The sequence below is a fragment of the Sinohyriopsis cumingii genome, chromosome 9 (assembly GCF_028554795.1).
Source record: "Sinohyriopsis cumingii isolate HCF-2022 chromosome 9, ASM2855479v2, whole genome shotgun sequence".
NCBI lineage: Eukaryota > Metazoa > Mollusca > Bivalvia > Unionida > Unionidae > Sinohyriopsis > Sinohyriopsis cumingii.
Window position 1 is genome coordinate 72,440,994 of NC_142969.1, and position 22,340 is coordinate 72,463,333.

Genomic DNA, 22,340 nt, shown 5'->3' on the forward strand with positions numbered 1-22,340 from the left:
GATGTGTTACGATCCACAAACCTCTATAAACATAATGAGTATAATGATGAGGTTAATGTACTAATATTTGGGTTGGGTCGGCCACAGATGTTCAGTACAAACTACTTTCGCTGAAATACCAGAGAGCATTGTGAAGCACATGTAACAAGACCTATAGAATGTTTGTTTATGGAGGGGGAGAAAGAAGGCCATATTATACATCTGCACAAGCTATTTTCTATTTACTACTATTTAAATAAAAGCAAGAAACGAGTCCTCTTGGAAGTCTGTATAAATAGAATTTAATAAACCTGTGTGACATGAAACTGAAAAAAAGAATAACAATCATATAAACACTTGATGACCGACACCAAATAATCTTCAAAATAACAAAGCAAAACAAACATGAATGATGATTCATATCGCCATTAACATTAAAAGTTTTTAAAAAATCTTGGATAAAATTTTCAATTCCCGCTTCGAGTATGTATGTATGTATGTACGTACGTACGTACGTACGTATGTATGTATGTATGTATGTATGTATGTATGTATGCGTGTGCACGGGAGTTATTGAGCTCATCGATAAAACAACCTTATTCCAGGCTTTTAAGCAGTAAAACTACATAAATGATCAAGCAGAATTAGAAGATTCAAAAAGATATCTACCATTGTACCAATTACATAAATGCTTTGAACTGCCCATTAATTCTTGTTCCCAGCAAAATAAAGCTTTGTTGAAAAAGAATGTGCTTTGAACACCCCCAATAATTATAGTTCCCAGTATTATATATCTTTGTAACAAAGGAATATGCTTTGAACAATCCATTAATTTTAGTTCCCAGCAATCTAGTACTTGACACATAATAATATTGTATACGGGTACAATCTCTTGCTTCTGAAGATGTATTCTCACAAGGTTAATGCATGGAATTTCCAACATTATTTAATGAAAATAGCGATCACATAATTTGCCATGTACGTTTAAGAAAAGATGTCAAAGTACATGTACACAAATGATAATATATTTCATATCCTTGTAAGATTTAGCATAGATACCAATGTATATATACACATATGCTAATTTAATTTTATTCATGTAAGTTTCAGCATAGATGCAAATGCACATCTACACAAACACAAATACAATTCAGATCCGTGTAAGTTTTAGCATAGATATACAGATGTACACAAACACAAATGCTAAATGAATTCATATTAATGTAAGTTTTAGAATAGATACAAATGCAGTTGTACACATATGCTAATGTAATTCACGACATAAGCCCAATAATTAAAATTAGTTTTATAGTGTGGCTGAAAATTTAAACACTTGAAGTCAAGAGGCGAATATTTTAGTGAGCAAAAATATTTGCTACTTCATGGTATATCACTTGTAAAATAATTAACACGGGAAATACAGCAAGGTACAATTTACCAATCGATAGATTGAACTGAACACTGTTCCCTGGCACTCTGAAGTATTCAATTAAATTCTTATAGCATTATTGAACATCTCGGCCATTTAAATGGAAATGAGCTCTAGATAAGACGCGTTTTTACTCAATGATCATGCACTTTTATGGTCAGGGAGTACTGTCATCATGCACGTTCATAGTCAGGGAGTACTCTCATCATGCATGTTTATAGTCAGGGAGTACTCTCATCCCTTTGAATAGAAGCATAACCTTGTTTATCCGATAATAATGTTGACATTTTGACTTGGAACTTATTCATCTTTATAATGACTTTAATGAGATTCTACAGAGGACTAACAGGCTATGTTAAATGTATGAAAATGTGTAAATCCCAGGCCATATTAATGCTCTACACAGGACTAACAGGCTATGTTAAATGTATGAAAATGTGTAAATCCCAGGCCATAGTAATGCTCTACACAGGACTAACAGGCTATGTTAAATGTATGAAAATTTGTAAATCCCAGGCCATATTAATGCTCTACACAGGACTAGCAGGCTATGTTAAATGTATGAAAATGTGTAAATCCCAGGCCATAGTAATGCTCTACACAGGACTAACAGGCTATGTTAAATGTATGAAAATGTGTAAATCCCAGGCCATAGTAATGTTCTACACAGGACTAGCAGGCTATGTTAAATGTATGAAAATGTGTAAATCCCAGGCCATAGTAATGCTCTACACAGGACTTATGAAAATGTGTAAATCCCAGGCCATAGTAATGTTCTACACAGGACTAACAGGCTATATTAAATGTATGAAAATGTGTAAATCCAGGCCATAGCAATATGCGTCAATGTTGCTCTGCTTAATGCGACCCTTTTAATTATAAAATGAATGAGAATGTATCGGCCTGACAATCCCCATTTAGTTATAAAATGAATCAAATGTATCGGCCTGACAATCCCCTTTTCATTCAGATGCTTTGTCAAAATTCACACACTCATCAGATCCGAAGCATTGGGATTTTCACAATGCTGTATTAGGTGACTTGTCACACCAAGTATAATCTGTCAACTGGGGTTTTCATGGTTGGGCTAGCCTGAGATATATGTATTAAGCTGGGAACATGTTGAACAATTACTCCATTTTCACAGATATGTATATCTATGCATTTTCAATATTCCCATTTCAAATGATGACAACATAATTTGACTGCAAAATGCTTGAGCTTGTATTTTGACTTAGTAAGAATAACCTCTATTCAAGTTACGGACAATATAGAGTAGTATATTATATCCTCTCTCGTTATCAAAATGAAAATTTGATTCGGAAATCTTCTCTTTTAAATATTTTATACAAACTGTCAAAATTATAGGATTTACGTTGCTGCAGGAAACATATTACATAATGTGTTCGTTTTTATAATAGCAACATGTTTTCTAACTTGTCCATTTAATTGTAAAAGTCCCCATTGTTCCATCAACTAATAATACAAAAACATTCAGAGCTTTCACAGTTATATCATCACAAGTATATGACCAGCTTATGACTTTATCCAAGGATTTTAAGTTTATTGTGTGTAGGGAGAGGGGCTGCTACTATTTCCTTTTCCTTTCAAATTAATTATGTAATGCTATATAATATCATTTTTTCTAATCTAATGTTATATATGTACGTTGTCTTTCCTGCCTATGGAATAAAATCGGACCTTGAAAATTTATTGTTTTCAGAACACCGCCATTGTGTAACTCGGCATGCTATAACTATGAAGGGTTCGTTGTAATACTGATTCACTCAATTCGGAATAAGTGTGAACTTCTCATTTCATACAAAAACTTGTGATAGGAAGAGCTTGGGGGTTCAACAATACCGTAACCTAATGTATTAGTTATTAACGCTTAACTAAAGAAGCAAAAAGCAACCAGTACAACAGCTAGTGGGTACAATCTGAAGAGAACATAATAATATAGGGGAAAGGGGCCAGGCAAATTCGATTACATTGCCCAGGAACCCAGGCAGGTGTGGGATATGGGGTAGTTGTGAAAGACAATATTTCATCATCTTGCCATAGATTTCGCCCCTTAAGTAAATCAGACTATCCAGCTTCGGAGTACAGAGAATGGGACATCAGCTCTTGCGCGGAAGGTCTTTTCTTCTTGTCGATTTGAAACATGGGATCTAAGAAATTCGTCATGTCATCGGAGAGAGTAAACTGTTCTTGTGCTGCATCCAAGGGAGATAAATCACATCCGATTCGTAGAAGAGCGGTGTACGGTGGGTATGGATACCATGGTCTTTGTGCCGTTAGCAGCTCTATGATGGTGCATCCAAGGCTCCTAAATAGGACAAACAATTTTGAAATTTGGGTAATTAGTTTGTACAGTATAAATGACGAAACTTGTATAACTTATAAGGACTCTTTAGCTTTCCCAACTGAAGAATTTGCACTTTTTAAAAAAGTCAAACAAACGTAGCTAAGAGATTTGTACATAAATGCAGCTTTCTGTTAACTAATATACAGTGCACTACACGCACAATATAAGAAGAGAAAGAAACAATTGTAAATCATTTTAAATCTTCTATATACGAAAGGTTCGAAATGTTTAGATCTTTTCACGACAACAGTCCATTCTCATCGATGATAAGCAGTACAAATTACCATTACATAACATATTTCAAGACTGAAATACGGAGTCAATAGCAGAGATTAGAACGCAGATCAGTTGCCCTTTCTATCTTCCATTCTGATGGAAAATTACTGTCCTGTCAACTGTTTTCAAAAGTTGTCTTTCTTCAAATTAAAAAACAGCAGATCTGGACGAAGTGTATATTTATTTAGCTAAGCATTAATTACCTGGTGAGACATTCAGCAATAAAAAGCCGGAAAGCCTGAAAACCAGTCAACATAAAAATAGTGGCATCTGTAGAAAGATAATGGATAAATACCAGATATCAGTCTTCACGTTATATTTATCTCCTTTTACTACTTCAGGCGATGCCCAATAGGATGATCCCACGCTAGTTGTGCAACCTCTGTTGGCGAACGTATGAGACTCAAGTGTAGTTGAAAGAACAATATCACACAGCTTGGTGTTCATCTCACCGTCTAGAAGAACGTTGGAGGCTTACAGAAAAAACAAAGAACAAGGTAATTGTCATGAAATAAATGTAAGCGCATTTTTTTTTATTCGGATGGTATACTAAAGATGTATTGGGATCAATAGACTCCGAGTTAAAATACAAGCTTGCAATCTATCATGGCTAATTAGTAGCATGCAGATAGCATACTAACAGGGATACTTTATACCTTGCAGATATCATACTAACAGGGATAATTCATATCATGCAGATAGCATACTAACAGGGATAATTCATATCATGCAGATAGCATACTAACAGGGATAATTTATATCATGCAGATAGCATACTAACAGGGATACTTTATACCTTGCAGATATCATACTAACAGGGATAATTCATATCATGCAGATATCATACTAACAGGGATAATTCATATCATGCAGATAGCATACTAACAGGGATAATTCATATCATGCAGATAGCAAAACTACAGTTATAATTCATACCATGCAGATAGCATAATAACAGGGATAATTTATATCATGCAGATAGCATACTAACAGGGATAATTCATATCATGCAGATAGCATACTAACAGGGATAATTCATACCATGCAGATAGCATACTAACATGGATAATTCATATTATGCAGATAGCATAATAACAGGGAGAATTCATATCATGCAGATAGCATACTAACAGGGAGAATTCATATCATGCAGATAGCATGCTAACAGGGATAATTCATTTCATGCAGATAGCATACTAACAGGTAGAATTCATATCATACAGATAGCATACTAACAGGGAGAATTCATATCATGCAGATAGCATACTAACAGGGATAATTCATTTCATGCAGATAGCATACTAACAGGGATAATTCATATCATGCAGATAGCATACTAACAGGGATAATTCATTTCATGCAGATAGCATACTAACATGGATAATTCATTTCATATAGATAGCATACTAACATGGATAATTCATATTATGTAGATAGCATAATAACAGGGATCATTCATTTCATAAAGATAACATAATAACGGAATAATTCAATGCATGCAGATAGCATACTAACAGGAAAAATGTATAGCGTGCAGATGGAATAACAATTGAGATATGCGGACTCAAAGGTAATATCCAATCTTTTACCGGTGAGTAAAATTACTTTGTTCGTTTTGATAATATAAATTACTGATCCATTTGTTCTACCGTAATATAATATTTCAAACTATGGCCACTAAGGACGTGTTGACGTAATTAATCTTTTGTTTGTTCGCAATGCTATTTTTACATAGGTAAGTGTCTAAGCAATCAATAATGACTAACACAATGTATAGAACAAATATGAAGGAATATATATATATATATATATATATATATATATATATATATATATATATATATATATATATATATATATATATATATATATATATATATTCCCTTTAAATAAATATAATAATTATTATGATTTGTTTTAATTAATGATGATTAGAAATAATCTGAGACATAGCACTGATAGATATGTCTGTTTGTACCCACACGGTGAAACAAATATATATTTTCTTTTAGATACGTTCCATTTCAGAATTAATGGTGAATTACGTCCCTTTATTCAAATATTATACAAAGTTACCAATGGTTTCATAATTCATAAAAAATTAAATTTAAAATAATAAAAGGTGATATATGAGACATGTTTGAACAACGTGCTAATTCAATGACTAACAGAAAATGCATATAGAAAGCATTTGTTACTTTATTCAAGTACAATACGTTGCAATTTATATTTTTGTCAGTGCGATGCAGATAATAGTACTGTTATTAAAGTTCAGTTCCAGAATCCTTACAGTAGACTAAAGGTGGCAAGCCAATTGATTTGTCCCAAAATATTTATAAAATCTCAGTAGCGTTTCCGCATAATGAAAATTGAAAGTATTTCCTTCCAAAATAATTGCTAGCGAGTGAATAGTACAAATTACCTTTCAGGTCCCTATGAACAATCTCAGACGCATGAAGGAAAGCCAACCCATCAAGTATCTGTCTAGTAAATCTCAATGCCTGAATGACTTCCAAAGGGCCTTTGACTTTTACAAAATCTTCGAGGGAGTGCTGGAAAAATGAAACACGGCATTTAAAGAGTAAGCTTAGTAATTTACAGGATTCGTGATGTCTTGAAGTTACAAACCCATGATAATGTGCATGAATAGATACATTAAAGCTAAGGCTGTTCATGATTACAGTAAGACTAGTTTTCAAACTTCGTAACCTCATGAATATTGTGTAACGCAATTCTTAAACTTCGTGACTTCATGAATACTGACAAATCTGAAGCCTATTTAAAATTAATAGAAATTAATAGCAACATCATATTATAACCATTATATATATATATATATATATATATATATATATATATATATATATATATATATATATATATATATATATATATATATATTCGAAGCAGACAAGCACATCACATGGATGGATACACAGTTCCATTCAGCTTGTATTACCTTTTTTGCATCACATGATTTTATTTTAGTAAGTCGCAACACTCGCTACAGACGCATGTTAAAAAGAAAATAATTATGGTTCCGCTCCACAGCCTTTACATACCAAAACCGGAAAAGCATAAGTTGATGTTGCAACAAGCATAATGGACAGATAGCTGACATAACTCTGTCCTAATCATCATCAATCTGTATTTACTTCTCTCAGAGATAATGGGAGCAGGTGTAGGAAAAATTAAAATAAATGGCATTAGTGACATATGATTAACATTGATGAATATAAGATAAGCCATGTAGAGGAGAATTTTCCCTTCAAGGAGTCTCGTTCTCATACTAGAGCATACTATGTGTTGTAAAGAACGGAGTACTCCTACAAAGCATAATACATAATTACTGTACATATCATCAGTAATTGTGTACAATATGTTAATGTTATGTCAAAAATAGCGTACAAGAATATGCCCTCTAGGACAGCATGTATATCAAACCTTCATGTTAAAATCGATCTTGTTATTAAGAACGAATCTTTGTATTACAGAAGACGAGAACAGTGAAGCAGACATTATAATGTTTGTTAGTATTTCGGGCTCGTTTAGGCCTACACCTTTGCGAAATTCCATGAGACATTGAATAAATTCGTCATCTGATATATTATAACGAAACACAATAGGACGAATGTCAAAATTATTTATAATAAGTCTCCAAAATATTTGTAATTGTCGTACAGAGCTTTGACAGCAAATAAACGCATATAGTATGGCATCTCTGTAAGAATAGTTGAAGCGCTTATAAACTTGTGTGGTATTACTTTTAACAGTGATCAGAAGGTTTGCAAGAGATGTAATTAATTTAATTCTCTTGCTGAATTTGGAGTTTTGGGAGTTTACCATACAAATGTTTTTATTTTTATTTTATAGAATCATGATGTTTAATGTTTTGCAGGATATTTTAGTTGTAAAGCGCCGTTTTCATACTTATGGATATCATGATTTTGAATTTGATTTCCTGGAAATATTTGTCTCTAACAAACTTTCCAAATTCGCATAAATATTATAATTATTGCACAACGTTACATTATACCGTGAATACAAACAATATTAGCTTTAGCAGTTGTTAAAATAGTGAAATTATTTTTAGAAGAGTAGACAATACCAACTTCTGGGAGAGAAGTAAATACATAATATAATATATGTTTCGAAAAGAAAATCTAGCAAAGAGTCCCTGCTTTTATCTTTGTTTTCAATTTACATATAAAGTGCAGACTGGAAAAATTGCCAAGAGTAGCAGGCAGTCTTTTCAGAGGTGCATACTTGAAGTAAGTCCAAACTGTATACTTATTATAAGAAATAACACCCATCGATCATACACAAAACTATCAGAAATGGAAAGTATTGCAGCCAAAACTAAGATAATTTTAGTATATACAGGATATCCGATATCAAATGAATAGAATATAGCAAATCTGTTTTCATTCAAATTCAAACCTTGTATATAAAGTACGAAACTATGGAGCAGAACCCACGTAGTCATGACATTGTCATAGTTCATCATTATAATATTGATTGAACGTCAACAAAATAAAGTTCATGTATTATGGTTAAAGTCAGGTGTTATTTCTGGTTTTTGACGAGCATTTAAAAGGCCATTAATGTTGTACTGGTTCTCATTCAAATGGTTATACGATTTATCTTTTCTCTTTAATACTAAAGATTGTGGGCCCCGAGTAGCCGAGTGGCCTAAAGCGCTCTCCGTTACGGATCACTGCTATCTCACCTCTGCCTGCGTGGGTTCGAGTCTCGGATTCAGCCAATGTGAGTATGTGAGAAAGCTTGCCAGTAGCTTCTCGAGGGTCGGTGGTTCTTTCCGGCGATTTCCCGGGTTCTTCCTCCACCATTAATACTGGCCGCCATGTATAGCCTATCGTGTGCTGAAAAATGGCGTTAAACCCTACAACAACAACAGCAACAACTAAAGATTGAGCACTTGTGTTTAATCGCAAAATCAAGCAAGACAAAATGTATTGATTACCAGTTAGTTTCTCAGCATACTTATTAGGATACGTTAATACTTTTTTTTCTCATACAGTTAATGACCGCAATGGAAATAAACAAACACCAAAAGAGTTTCCTCAGAAAGAATGAATCAACAATAGCGCCAACGATAACATTTCTATTTATTAAATAAACGAAATCCTTTAGACATTTATTTGAAAAGATGATTCACGTGATATGTATCCTTGCTTCTCACTAACTATATGGATCAGTACCATTCAGGAACCATTTAACCACTTTGCATTTACAAAAGATGTGAGCTGAAAAGCATCTTAAAATTTGTATAAGCTTTTTTTCTAGAGCCCATCTTTCATGGAAATGTTTCCTTACAGGGTACCGTACAAGAGTTAACTAAACACACGTCTTTCTCCTATTGGACATCGATTTCTGCCTCCCCCGTCCCCCAAAGGACAGATATTTATCGATGCAAGCTGTATAATAATGGTCCAACACGTTTATTACCTTGTAATTTAGTCATAATATACATCAGAAAGCAACTTTTTTGTTCCTTGAAAACCGTAAAAGACAAAGCGAATGAAGCTTACAATAAATAGAGAAACAAATGCCCGTCGACATTGAAAGAAACTGGTTATTGTTTTAATATTATTATAGCACTATACTTTGAGACTCCTCATTCACTCTTTCTTCTTTGCTGTTGCTTTGCATTAATATAACTAAACTAAAAGCCTTAACCTTTGAGCCAAGTCTTGCCTTGCAATATTTTATTGTCGTGTTTTTTTTTTTTTTTTTTTTTTTTTTTTTTTTTTACAAATGGCGTTAAAGTTACTATCTTTCACGCTTACCATGTTAACGCTGGTAATACCGTACACGGCTAATTATGGGACTCCGTTTCTAAGTAATTATGCGACTCCGTTTCTAAGTAATTATGCGACTCCGTTTCTAAGTAATTATGCGACTTCGTTTCTAAATAATTACAGTCCAGGTATAGTGATTTTCCTAAAGCCGCTGGATTGATCCTCATTTTAAAAATTGATCGATCTCTATGTATATGTTGGCACTTTTGATTATTTATCTGAAAGAAATAGGTCGCATCGCACGGTTTGTAATTATTAGTATCCAAATCATTATTAAAAAAACAAACGTTAGGCAGCAAGTAATGAATTGGTAATACAACAAATTGGCTCATTAAATGTAACATGCGCAGTACTAGTGTTAAACGTACGTTTTGCGCATATAGCACGCCGACGCTGATCAAACCTGAAGGTTTCCACAGACTGAAACGGTACATATGTTATTGGCATTACTGCATGAATTGCATTTGGTACGCAGTTGCTCATCAACCTTTGAGGAAGACATAATAATAATTTGTTACTTTAAGAGGGGAGGCACACTTAGCGTAATCACGTATACGCATACGGCAATGGAAATTCCTCGCCGGCTACTCTCAGCATGCTTTCCTGTCTTATTTTGTTTGTAGTCTGGTTTACTTACTTGTTTGCTCGTGTGTTTATGTGTGTGTGTGTGTCTCTGTGTGTGTGTGTGTGTGTGTGTGTGTGTGTGTGTGTGTGTGTGTGTGTGTGTGTGTGTCTTGACTTAGAAACAATCATCGCACGGATTATTCGGAATGTTCGTTCAAAATCAAATATTATGTCATACACTTACGTTCTGTGCGTATTCAATAAAAATGTAAAACACGTCATTTTCTTCAGCAGATCCATAATACTTCGCAATCCTCACATGCTCCAAGCTTCTAAGCATTGTGACGTCTTTCTTCAAGGAATCCATGACCTAAAGTACATTTGAAAAATTTTAATTTTAGCTGCATGGAAAAATAAGCCTTTAACTCAGGCTGATTTGCAACATAATCTACAGCGATGATGCTTCTGCTAATATTGCAAAGATGGAGAAACGAGGATAATAATAATAATAATAATAATAATAATAAGACCGCTTCGACAGCCGAGTGGTTCTAGCGTCCGCCTCTTAGCCGGTAGCGTCCGCCTCTTAGGCGGACGTTCGCGGATTCGAAACCCAGCCGAGTTATACCAAAGACTTACTAACACTCTGATACTACTACTACTATGACCACTCCGATGGCCTGGTGGTTAGAACGTCCGCCTCGGAAGCGGGAGGTCGTGGGTTCAAACCCCGGCCGAGTTATACCAAAGACTTACAAACACCTGCATCACTAGGCGCTCAGTATTAAGAGGTTACCGTTAGGACTGGTCGACCTGGTGTCAGGATAATGTGACTGGGTGGGACATGATGCTACATGCATGCGGCACGATGCCCCAGTGCTAGACATCACTATAAACTGCCACACTGCAGAAATGGTAGTGATATGAGTGAAAAAGTTTTAAAACTACGTTAAAATCCAAATTAAACACAAACACACACAATAATAACAATAATAATAAGAAGAAGAAGAAAAAGTACAACCAAAAATCAGTGTTTTGAAGAATGTATAGGAGAATCATCGTAATAAAGTGTAATCTCCATCAACAGATTTCATTTCATAATATCACCGTATTGTCCAGAGAGGAGATACAACCCAATACAATTTAGAAAGCCTACTCTAAAATTTATGTGTATCTTATATATTTAAGAATATTTCTTTATTGTGGGTACTAAATAAAATCTAACAGTTACACATATTTGGTTAAATTATTAAATCAACCATTCGATGTATTGGCTGCTGGAGACCAACCAAATCATTTTCTCTGAATATTCATGTAAATTATTTCAATATTTATTATACTATAATCATGGGTTTGCTTTCAAATTAGCTTCATGTGGATTACATAAGCTGTAAATTTTATTTTTTTATTTTTGTTTTTATTGTATTTTTTATTAACCCCGTAATAGGTAGACCAATGGGTCGGGGAACCATCCCAAGGTCACCTTACAATCAAACATTTCTGGTTATGTAAGCTGTAACAATTATGTTTCCACATTATTTCGTCCATACTGGACTGATATTAACTTTGTCACAGTTACTTGCCTAGATTGGGGGCCCCGAGTGGCCGAGTGGTCTAAAGCGCTATCCGTTACGGATCACTGCCATCTCACCTCTGTCTGCGTGGGTTCGAGTCCAAGGCTCGGCTAACGTTGGTACGTGGGAAAGCCTGCCAGTAGCTTCTCGTGGGTCAATGGCTCTTCCCTGGGTTTTCCAGGGTTCTTCCTCCACCAGTTATACTGGCCGCCATGTATAGCCTATCTTGTGCTGAAAAAATGGCGTTAAACCCTAGAACAACAACAACAACTTGCCTAGATTGGTTGGTATTGCTACATACCAATCAAGTATTTGTACCTTTCTAGTTTCGCTGCTTTTACAAAAGGCGATTTGCTTGACAGCATACTCTTCCTCGTTTGTCTCAACATCAATAACTTTGTAAACTGTCCCAAATCCTCCGGAACCAATTAGCTCTCCCTTCGACCAATTCTTAGGAATTAGCGTAGGCTGCTGATCTATATAAACAAAGCAAGGTGTGTTAAAAAATAAAGGTATGTTTGGTTCTTTTTGAAAACTGTATCATTTGATATGAGTCTCACATTTTATGAGAATAACGAAAATGTCCTAACATCTTGGGAATTTGCCATTAACCATTAACCCTTACGATTGGTGATACATGATATGAATAGAAGGTGAGCTCTTAATTGCTGGTGGATCAAAACATAGGTTCTATTCGCGTAGTCATTCTCCCTGTCTCAAGGTTGTTCCATCATAACATCGTGGAATTTACTAAAGTTGATTTAAATATGTCTGACAGTTGAACTGGTTACAATGTCTAATTATGATCACATTGGTGTTTTACAGGTATATGAATGGTCACAAAACATAAAATATGTCAAAGACAAAGGGTTGATCATGATATTAATCATAATGAACATGCTATTACAAATTATTATAATTAGCAGAAGTAGTAGTAGTAGTCATAGTAGCATTTTAGTAGTAGTAGTAGTTGTTGTAGTAATAGTAGCAATTGAATCTGAAAAATATTGCATGTTTTGCAACCACACTTATTCCTACCCAATTATAAATTTGATGCGACTCAAAGTCAGTACCTGTAATCGTGTCAGCATTATCAACAGAGGATGATTTCGAACCTGAACTAGAGCGCCGAAACTGAAAGGAAAAGTAAGAAACGCTTCATCTCTGAATTGTCATTATTTAGGATGAATGACTGCATTTTACTTCAACTCTGAAATGCCATTTTATAGGATCAAATTTTACATTTCTTTCAACTCTGAATTGTCCTTATCTAGAAGTAATTATTGCATTTTACTTCAACTCTGAGATGCCATTTTATAGGATGAATTTTTACATTTCCCTTCAACTCTGAATTGTCCTTATCTAGAATTAATTATTACATTTTACTTCAATTCTGAATTGCCAGTGTTTAGGATTAATTACTACATTTTACTTCAACTCTGAATTGCCAATATTAGGATGAATTATTACATTTTACTTCAACTCTGAGTTGCCATTATTTAGGATTAATTATTACATTTTACTTCAACTCTGAGTTGCCATTATTTAAGATTAATTATTACATTTGACTTCAACTCTGAGTTTCCATTATTTAGGATTAATTGTTACATTTTGCATCAACTCTGAATTGTCAGCGTTTAGGATTAAATATTACATTTTACTTCAACTCTGAATTGCCATTATTTAGGATGAATTCTTATATTTTACTTCAACTCTGAGTTGCCATTATTTAGGATTAATTATTACATTTAGCTTCAACTCTGAATGTCAAGTTTTAAGATAATCATCATATTTTAACTAACCTTGATGCTGTAACCGATCATGATAAGCACTAACTAGACTGATGCATATACAGTTACTGTTATACTTTCTCTTTCTTACATTTATGTGTAAGGTAACAGTACTGAGGCTAAAATAAGGTCAACAGTGTTATGGTATTTTTCAACTTTTCCAAGAAAGGAGTCGGAATATCATATAATGTGCAAAGATAAACCAAAGAAAATAGCTAAAGGCGTAGTTTCAGTAAAATATCTGCTTTTGAAAAGGATGTAATGCAGAGTTAAAATATTAGATTAGATTTCGCAAATACAACTTACAGATTTATTCACTGATTCTTTTATCGACTGGAATGACACTCCTTTCTTTTTCTCTTTCTTTTCCACGGATTTGACAGAAGAATCCAACTCTTGTGATTTTCGCTCCGCTTCCTTTGCCTCTTTTGCTTTCTTTAACTCATCCTCCTTTTTATGTCGCTCTTCCTCCTCGCGTTTTCGCTTATTGTCCTCCTCCCGTTTACGCCGCTCCAGCTCCTCGCGATTATGCCGTTCCACCTCTTCTCGGTGCAAGCGTTCTTCTTCCTCCTTCTTTTTCCGCTCCTCTTCTTCTTTTCTCCGTCTCTCATCTTCTTTCTTTTTCTTTACTCCATATAACACACCTTCGATCCATGTGACCAGGCGCTCTTTCATGAACACCTTTGCAAATATACACATATGCAGATCTCTAGGAACCATGTATCATCCTAAATTGTGCAAAAATATGTTGAATATGCTGAAATATCTTAGCTGTATTTTTAGAGAGATCTTCGGAAATTAGCGCTTCCAATTTTCAGTTTGGAAATATTTTATTTTCAGGACATGCTATTAATCATCCTTAGAAGAATTAACTTCATCGATTTTCAACATGATTGAGAACCTTCAATGTCTTACTTGCTAACGAAATTCCTCAAATGAAAAAAACTCGAACAGAACACACTAACGGTTATAATTTTTGAATCCATAAATATGCAAGCATAACTAGCGTGGAAATCTCGATAAAATTATTTATAATATGTCTGACGCTCAAATACATGGGAACGGGGAACGGCTTATTATTATTGCCTGCACATTAATTTAGCACTGTTTATATTAATTTAAAGCAGTTTATCTGTATCCGGATTCCATGCCGTTATTAATTTTAATTGACCTTTCCTTTTAAGTATTGTAATTCGCCAAATGGGTCTCTTTACCGAGCGGATCAAACCCTGGCGTGAATTCTGCTAAACGTTACTTGCCTTCCCTATACTTCCTAGGACTTCCCGACAGTAACCGTTGTCTACTGGGAATTCTAAAGCGCCCAGACTATAAAGTATTTCCATCTAATCAATGAATGACATGAAATGTCTCAACTACAGATTTGTATCGCAACTTAACAACTGCATGGTTTCTCCTGGTTTGCTTTCCGTACCGTAGCGCCAGCACTTCACGCCGTGAAAATAAAAATAAAACTCAGACACCCAATACAGGGCATGATTTTCCTATTCTACCATCCCAATGTCAGTCAAATCATGATTTTCAGCATTATTTCGTCTGTAACTCTACACTATATTCACCATCATAGCAACAATAAAAGGTGTTTCCAGATAATGGAATAATTCTTTCTCAGTTAATACATTATGCAAAATATCAGTCCCTATCACAAATAGTCCACATGGAAATATACAATCAATAAACACAATTACATTTTAATAGGAACTACTTGGCTTAAGGCCTGTTTATGCGGTTTTGACATGAACTCACTATGAAACTAAATCATGCCATCATGAAATCTCATTATCACTGCACTCTGTGATATTTGCCACTCGGAACTGACTGATTACTCGGGCTGAGGAATATTTCACCACCACCATTTTCCCGTAATCAAACAAGTACCCACAAAAGTCTAATAAATCCTTAAAATGGAAACGTATACACAAATGGTACATACAGTAGATTTATTATTAGTATGAAGTAGCAATTACGTACTGCATTTTTTTTAAATAATGAAACGTTATACATCAATCCTGTTCTTATATGCATGCTTACTTTCGTTTTCCCTAATCTGCAGTCCTTCTGAAGTTCCGCTGGTATAATTCCTGATTTCAATATGTCTGTAGCTGCTGCTTTGTGACAGTTCTCCTGAACATTAATTGTATCAGGCCAGATATCACTGTATCTGAAAGCAATAACACGATTCGTTGTATCAGGCTAGATATCAATGTATCTGAAAGCAATAACACGATTCATTGTATCAGGCAAGATAGCACTGTATCTGAAAGCAATAACACGGTTCATTGTACCAGGCCAGATATCACTGTATCTGGAAGCAATAACACGATTCATTGTACCAGGCTAGATGTCACTGTATCTGAAAGCAATAACACGAGTCATTGTATCAGGCCAGATTTCACTGTATCTGAAAGCAATAACACGATTCATTGTACCAGACCAGATATCACTGTATCTGAAAGCAATAACACGATTCATTGTACCAGGCCAGATATCACTGTATCTGAAAGCAATAACACGGTTCATTGTACCAGGCCAGATGTCACTGTATCTGGAAGCAATAACACGATTCATTGTACCAGGCCAGATATCACTGTATCTGAAAGCAATAACACGAGTCATTGTATCAGGCCAGATATCACTGTATCTGAAAGCAATAACACGATTCATTGTACCAGGCCAGATATCACTGTATCTGAAAGCAATAACACGATTCGTTGTATCAGGCCAGATAGCACTGTATCTGAATACATAAATATGATTCATTGTATCAGGCCAGATATCACTTTATCTGAAAGCAATAACACGATTCATTGTACCAGGCCATATAGCACTGTATCTGAATGCAATAACACGATTCATTGCATCGGGCTAGATATCTGTATCTGAAAGCAATAACACAATTTATTTTATCAGGCTAGATGTCACTGTATCTGAAATCAATAACACGATTGGTTGTATCAGGTCAGATAGTACTGTATCTGAATGCATAAACATGATTCATTGTATCAGGCCAGATATCACTGTATCTGAAAGCAATAACACGATTCGTTGTATCAGCCTAGATGTCACTGTATCTGAAAGCAATAACACGATTCGTTGTATCAGGCCAGATAGCACTGTATCTGAAAGCAATGACACGATTCGTTGTATCAGGCCAGATATCACTGGATCTGAATGCAATAACACGAGTCCTTGTATCAGGCCAGATATCACTGTATCTGAATGCAGTAACACAATTCATTGTATCGAGCCGCTTATCATAATGTATGAAAAAAACATTGTGATTCAATGTATCAGGCTAGAGTTAATTGTACCCAAAAGAAGTAATATAAATGATTGTATCTGGTAAGATATAACTGTGTCAGAAAGTAATATGATTCAGTGTATCATGCCATATAGCATTGTATCTGAAAGTGATAATACGAGTGACTGTACGTTAATGTAATTAAAGTATACAATTAATGTATAAATTGTTGATTGTTAATTCGTTCCATATGGACTTTTAATCCAGCCCAAAATATATTATTTAAAACAAATATACCAACCATTTTATTAGGTATGCATACACATACATACATCCTTTGGAACATTTTTTAAAAATATTTGTTTTAGTACTTACAAAAAATATTGCAAAGGAATGATGTATTCACATGAAGATCGTCCATGACGATGAAGGAATAAAACATGGAAACATATTTGTTTAATTTTCTGTTACATTAACTTATTTTTCTTTCTATTTTCCGGCACATGTACAGATTCATGCCTAGCTACGCGTACATTTACCAAGATAAATGATCTTTATATGTCACTGTTACAGACTGAACAACCAGTAGCATTTGATGCGCTGGTTGTTCTCACTGTAAAAGCCAGTCGTCAAACCATTATGTCTCATTGCTACGCTTATGTAACCTGAACTGAACAGGTTCTACTCTGAACAAGAGGTAAATCTGAACGCAGTTGTTTTGTTGTTTTGTTTTGAAAAAAAAATATTATCAAAATAATTGTTAACAAACTGCATTTCTTCATAATAATATACTTTCCGTGAATACAATTCGTATAAAGACTTTGAATGACTTATTCAAAATGATAATATTATAATTACAGTGAATATAGTTCGTATAATGACTTTGAATGACTTATTTAAAATGATAATATTATAATTTCAGTGAATACAACTCGTATAGTGACTTTGAATGACTTATTCAAAATGATAATATTATGACCCCATGCCTCATATACAGGTAATTTTAATTTTTTTACTCCTATAATATATAATGAATTACCTTGACACAAATTCTTCGTACGTCCGTCTGTACGTGAATCCCATTCTGCGAATTTTCGCCATTTCCGAGATGCCGTTGTACTTGAGTTGCTCTGACACAACATCGTCACTAAAGTCGTTTTGTCTCAAATCTTCATTTGGTTTTAAACATCTGGAACGTGCAGTTGAAGAAAGGTAAATTAGATAATTGATTTAAGACACTGAGGTGGACGCACGGGAAGGGGAGGGATGGGTAGGTTACAAGCAAATCTGAAAAATTAAGTCCATTACACTGAGTGTATCAAACTTGTTCCGAACCACATATGTCTTACCTATTCAATGCATATATTTACAATATCGGCATGTTACAATATTGCATAGTAATATTGAAAGCCATCACGGTGTTTTGCCTACAATTAGTAAAATATACTGATCAATCAAACACATTTAATATAAATGGACAATATTGAGAGACAGAAGAAACAAACAGAAAAGTAGTGAAAGGGGGCACCCTACGTACAATGGGAATTAGCATTACAGGGACCCCTGGGTCAATCTACGTACAATGGAAATTTAACATGGCGAAAAATCGTGGGTCACTCTACGTACAAGGGGAATTTAACATGGCAATAAATCGTGGGTCACTCTACGTACAAGGGGAATTTAACATGGGATTTTCTTTTAAATTTAAAAAAAATTTTTTTAAAAAAAGGGGTAGGCAATGGAAAGGCTATCTCTTTTCGAGATATATGGGGGCCCTGAAAAGGGCCTTTGGGTTTTCTTCTGCTTCTAATTTCTTCTTTTCCTCCACCAACTTCTTATTTTATCTCCAACACTCTTTCTATTCTTTTTTTTCTCCTCCTCTTCTTTCTTCTCTTCCTCCTCCTCTTCTTTCTTCCTCTTCTCATTTTCCTCTTCTTTTTCAATTTTTTCGTTCCATGTTCTTATTCTTATCTTTTCCTCTTCATCCTCCTTCTCCTCCTTTATTTCCTTCATCACACCACTAATCTTGTCCTTTGCTTTTCTTAAATTGTTAATTTCCATCTTTACACGATGGGGACTATAGGAATAATGGTCTTCAACCAGTCTTATTAGCATCTGTTCCATTATTCCTAAGTTGTCTAAAACGTCTTGCAAGGTTTGTATTTTGTCCATTTGGTTTGACGCCATCTTCTTTTTATTCTTTGCAGAATGGTTTGAACAACTAATACTGTGGGTTCTTATACGAAAAGCGCGGACGTGAAGGAAAACATCCCCCTAAAACATAAAATGGATCTTACCTAGATCATGACCAAACAACGCGCGGACGTGAAGGAAAACATCCCCTACTTTCTCATTTCATATAATATAACCCTAACTATACTCTCTACATACGCTAAGAATCAATAAATAAATCCAAAATCTACTATTCACACAAACTTACTTCAGCATTTACAAACACAAACTCACAAACACATACACTTCCACTATTAATAAAGAGTTAGTGTTTATATTCACACTACTCTACCTACACATTGGCAAATGGATCGTTATTTCTTTTCTAGAGTATTGGGTAGCCCTGAAAAGGGCTGTTTTGTTTGGAACTTCATGGACACCTGGTTAATGGTGGCACCTTCCAGGCCTGGCGCCACATACACATCTTATCCCCCAGTTACTTTTTACCTTTTGGGGGGAGAGAACAGAGGCAGGATATGTCCCTTCAGAATCCCAATTTTCACTCTCTGGGATTCTGAAATTTTTTCTTCTCTCCTTTTCCTCCTCCTCTTCTTTATATCTTCTCTCCTCCTCTTCTTTTTTTCTTCTTTCCTCCTCTCTTATCCTTCCCTCCTCGACAATGGCTTCAGCGGCCAGTTCATTTAATATGCGCCTGGCATATTCCAGATGCACATGAAGTTCCAACAGTTTCTCCAGTCTCGTGTTCATTTTTGGTGTTGATCAATCAACAAGGGTAGCTGGACTGCCGAACGAGTTTCAAGTTATACTGAAAGCGCGGACGTGAAGGAAAACATCCCCTAAAAACATAAAATTCATCTTACCTAGATCATGACCAAAAAACAACAACAACGCGCGGACCTAAAAGAAACACTCACTCACTTTTTTATGCTACCCATCACTATTATAAAAATTTTTATGAATCACTTCAATAGACTATTTACATATGCAAAGCAATCCAATCTAACCCCAAATTTACACCTCAAACAGCCCAAAAAAAACAAACATCATTTTAATCTACTATCCACACCATCCTACTTTATCACTTACAAACACAAACACAAACACACAAACACATACCCTCACAATATCTTAATAAAGAGTTAGTGTTTATTTTCACACTACTCTACTTACACACATTGGCAAATAGATCGTTATTTCTTTTCTAGAGTATTGGGTAGCCCTGAAAAGGGCTGTTTTTTTTTTTGTTTTGCTATGGCATTCTTTTTTTAGTTTCTAAGAATGCGATGTCCTCTGAGGATAGACTTTCTGGCAATAGGTCTGCTTCTTCGGAAAGAGAAGAAGAATTCTTTGGTGTCGATACGACAATCGACAAAGCCTCTGTCAGCTTCAGGTTGCTGCTGCTGCTGTTGCTGTTGTTGCTGCTGTTGCTGCTGTCTCTGAAGTCTGTACTTCTCTGTCCATTCTTCTTTCTCCCTGTTCATTTCTTCTCTGAAGAGCTCTTCTATCAGGTCTTCAGTGATTTTTAACATTCTCACATTCTCTATTTCTTCTGGTTTCGGTATCAGACTGTGTCTGACCCTATGCAGATTCACGTAGGCTTCGTTGAGCATAGCTAGTTTGGAGCACATCTTCTTAGGAGGATGAGTCGACAATGGATGTTAGTTAGTTAGTTGGATTATAGTGGTTTTCGTTCTTTTGAACATGTACCACTTTTTTATTCACGCACTGCGTGATTTTTAATTACTCCTGGGGGAAGGAAAAGGAGCCTCATCCCCCAGGCTTTTATGTACTCAAAGAGTACTTTTTAATTTAGCCACTCAGGTGGCAGAAAAAGACGATTTGCGTTTTAGGCACACGTTCTCCACACCACACCCACAAGGGTTGTTTTTGTAAATCTTGCACAGAAGAACTAGGTGAAGGAGGAGTGGTCGACGTAGCTGCGTCTGATGTGTGAAAGGGCATGATGGTCACTTCTTCTTTTTATAGTCGATGACTTGCGAAGCGTCGATCCAAGAATCGAAACTGGGTGGATATCCTTTCCAACGTACTTTGACTTCTTTGACACGTCGTTTGCCCACTTTACGGGTTCTGCGTTCGAGAATGCTTTCGATGTCGTACACGTCGTCTTCTTTTTTGGTGACACGTTGTAACTCGGGCAAATAAAACGTTCCTTTGAGCACTTCTCCGTTCATGTCTTCCAATTTATAGACGGCAGGATGACGGCCATGTACTCGTCCAGTGACGCGAAACAATTCGGTCGTCCAGTTAGGTAAGTAACCTTTGTCGAAAGTGCGTTTGGTTTTGCCAATGTGCACCCAATCTCCTACGGTCAACTCTCCACTTTTCTTGGGGACAGCCCTCGTCGGGGACGTACCGAACAGGCGCTCGAACACCAGCACTTCGTTGTCGGGAGTCACGTCTTGCGGGGCACGTCCGATGCTTCGATGGTAAGATTGGTTGTACGCTTGCACCAGGTGCGGTAAGATGTCGATGTACTTCAGAGTGTGGTGATGCGTAAAATATTTCCACATGCGTTCTTTCAAAGTGCGTTGAAAACGTTCCACGATGCTGGCTTTGGTTTCGGGATTCTCGGTGGTAAAAAAATGAATGTCACGTTTCTTTAATTCTTTTTGGAAAGCTTGGTTCAGAAATTCGGTGCCTTTGTCCGTTTGCCATCGAAGAGGGCGACGACCGCTTTGTTTCAACACCCGTTGCAGGGCTCGCACTAACTCGCTGCTCGATTTGGAAGTCAAGGGCACGACCCAGGCAAATTTGGAAAAGACGTCGATGACACAAAACAAATATTTGTAACCGCGATTGTAGCTGGCCAAATGAGAGACATCGGCTAAATCGGCTTGCCATTGATGATCGATGCCTTCCACTCGGGTGCGACTTCTGGCAAACTTGCGTCGAATGGGTTTGTGTAAAGTGTAGGTAGCTTGTTCTTGTAACCATCGTTGCACTTGAGGTAAACGGAGACTTTTCAGTCGCGTTTTGGCAGCACGATACAATTTTTGAACTCCTGCGTAACCTGCAGGATGCGAGGGATCGTAGTAAATGCTGGCTAAGACTTTTTCCATTTTTTT

At 35.7% G+C, this 22,340-nt stretch overlaps 1 protein-coding gene across 1 annotated transcript in view; it reads right to left on the minus strand.

The window, feature by feature from the left end:
* Positions 1-258: 258 nt before the first annotated feature.
* Positions 259-22,340, minus strand: part of LOC149792014 (unconventional myosin-Ic-like) — a 94,171-nt gene continuing 72,089 nt past the window's right edge. Inside the window, exons 16-24 of the mRNA XM_089970507.1 lie at positions 18,101-18,250; positions 15,852-15,981; positions 14,109-14,483; positions 13,086-13,146; positions 12,331-12,488; positions 10,683-10,808; positions 6,475-6,604; positions 4,348-4,525; positions 259-3,737 (exon numbers count right to left, since the gene is read on the minus strand). Coding sequence (XP_089826633.1) covers positions 3,497-3,737; positions 4,348-4,525; positions 6,475-6,604; positions 10,683-10,808; positions 12,331-12,488; positions 13,086-13,146; positions 14,109-14,483; positions 15,852-15,981; positions 18,101-18,250 — 1,549 coding nt within the window. The 3' untranslated portion in view covers positions 259-3,496. The remainder of the gene's footprint in view (positions 3,738-4,347; positions 4,526-6,474; positions 6,605-10,682; positions 10,809-12,330; positions 12,489-13,085; positions 13,147-14,108; positions 14,484-15,851; positions 15,982-18,100; positions 18,251-22,340) is intronic.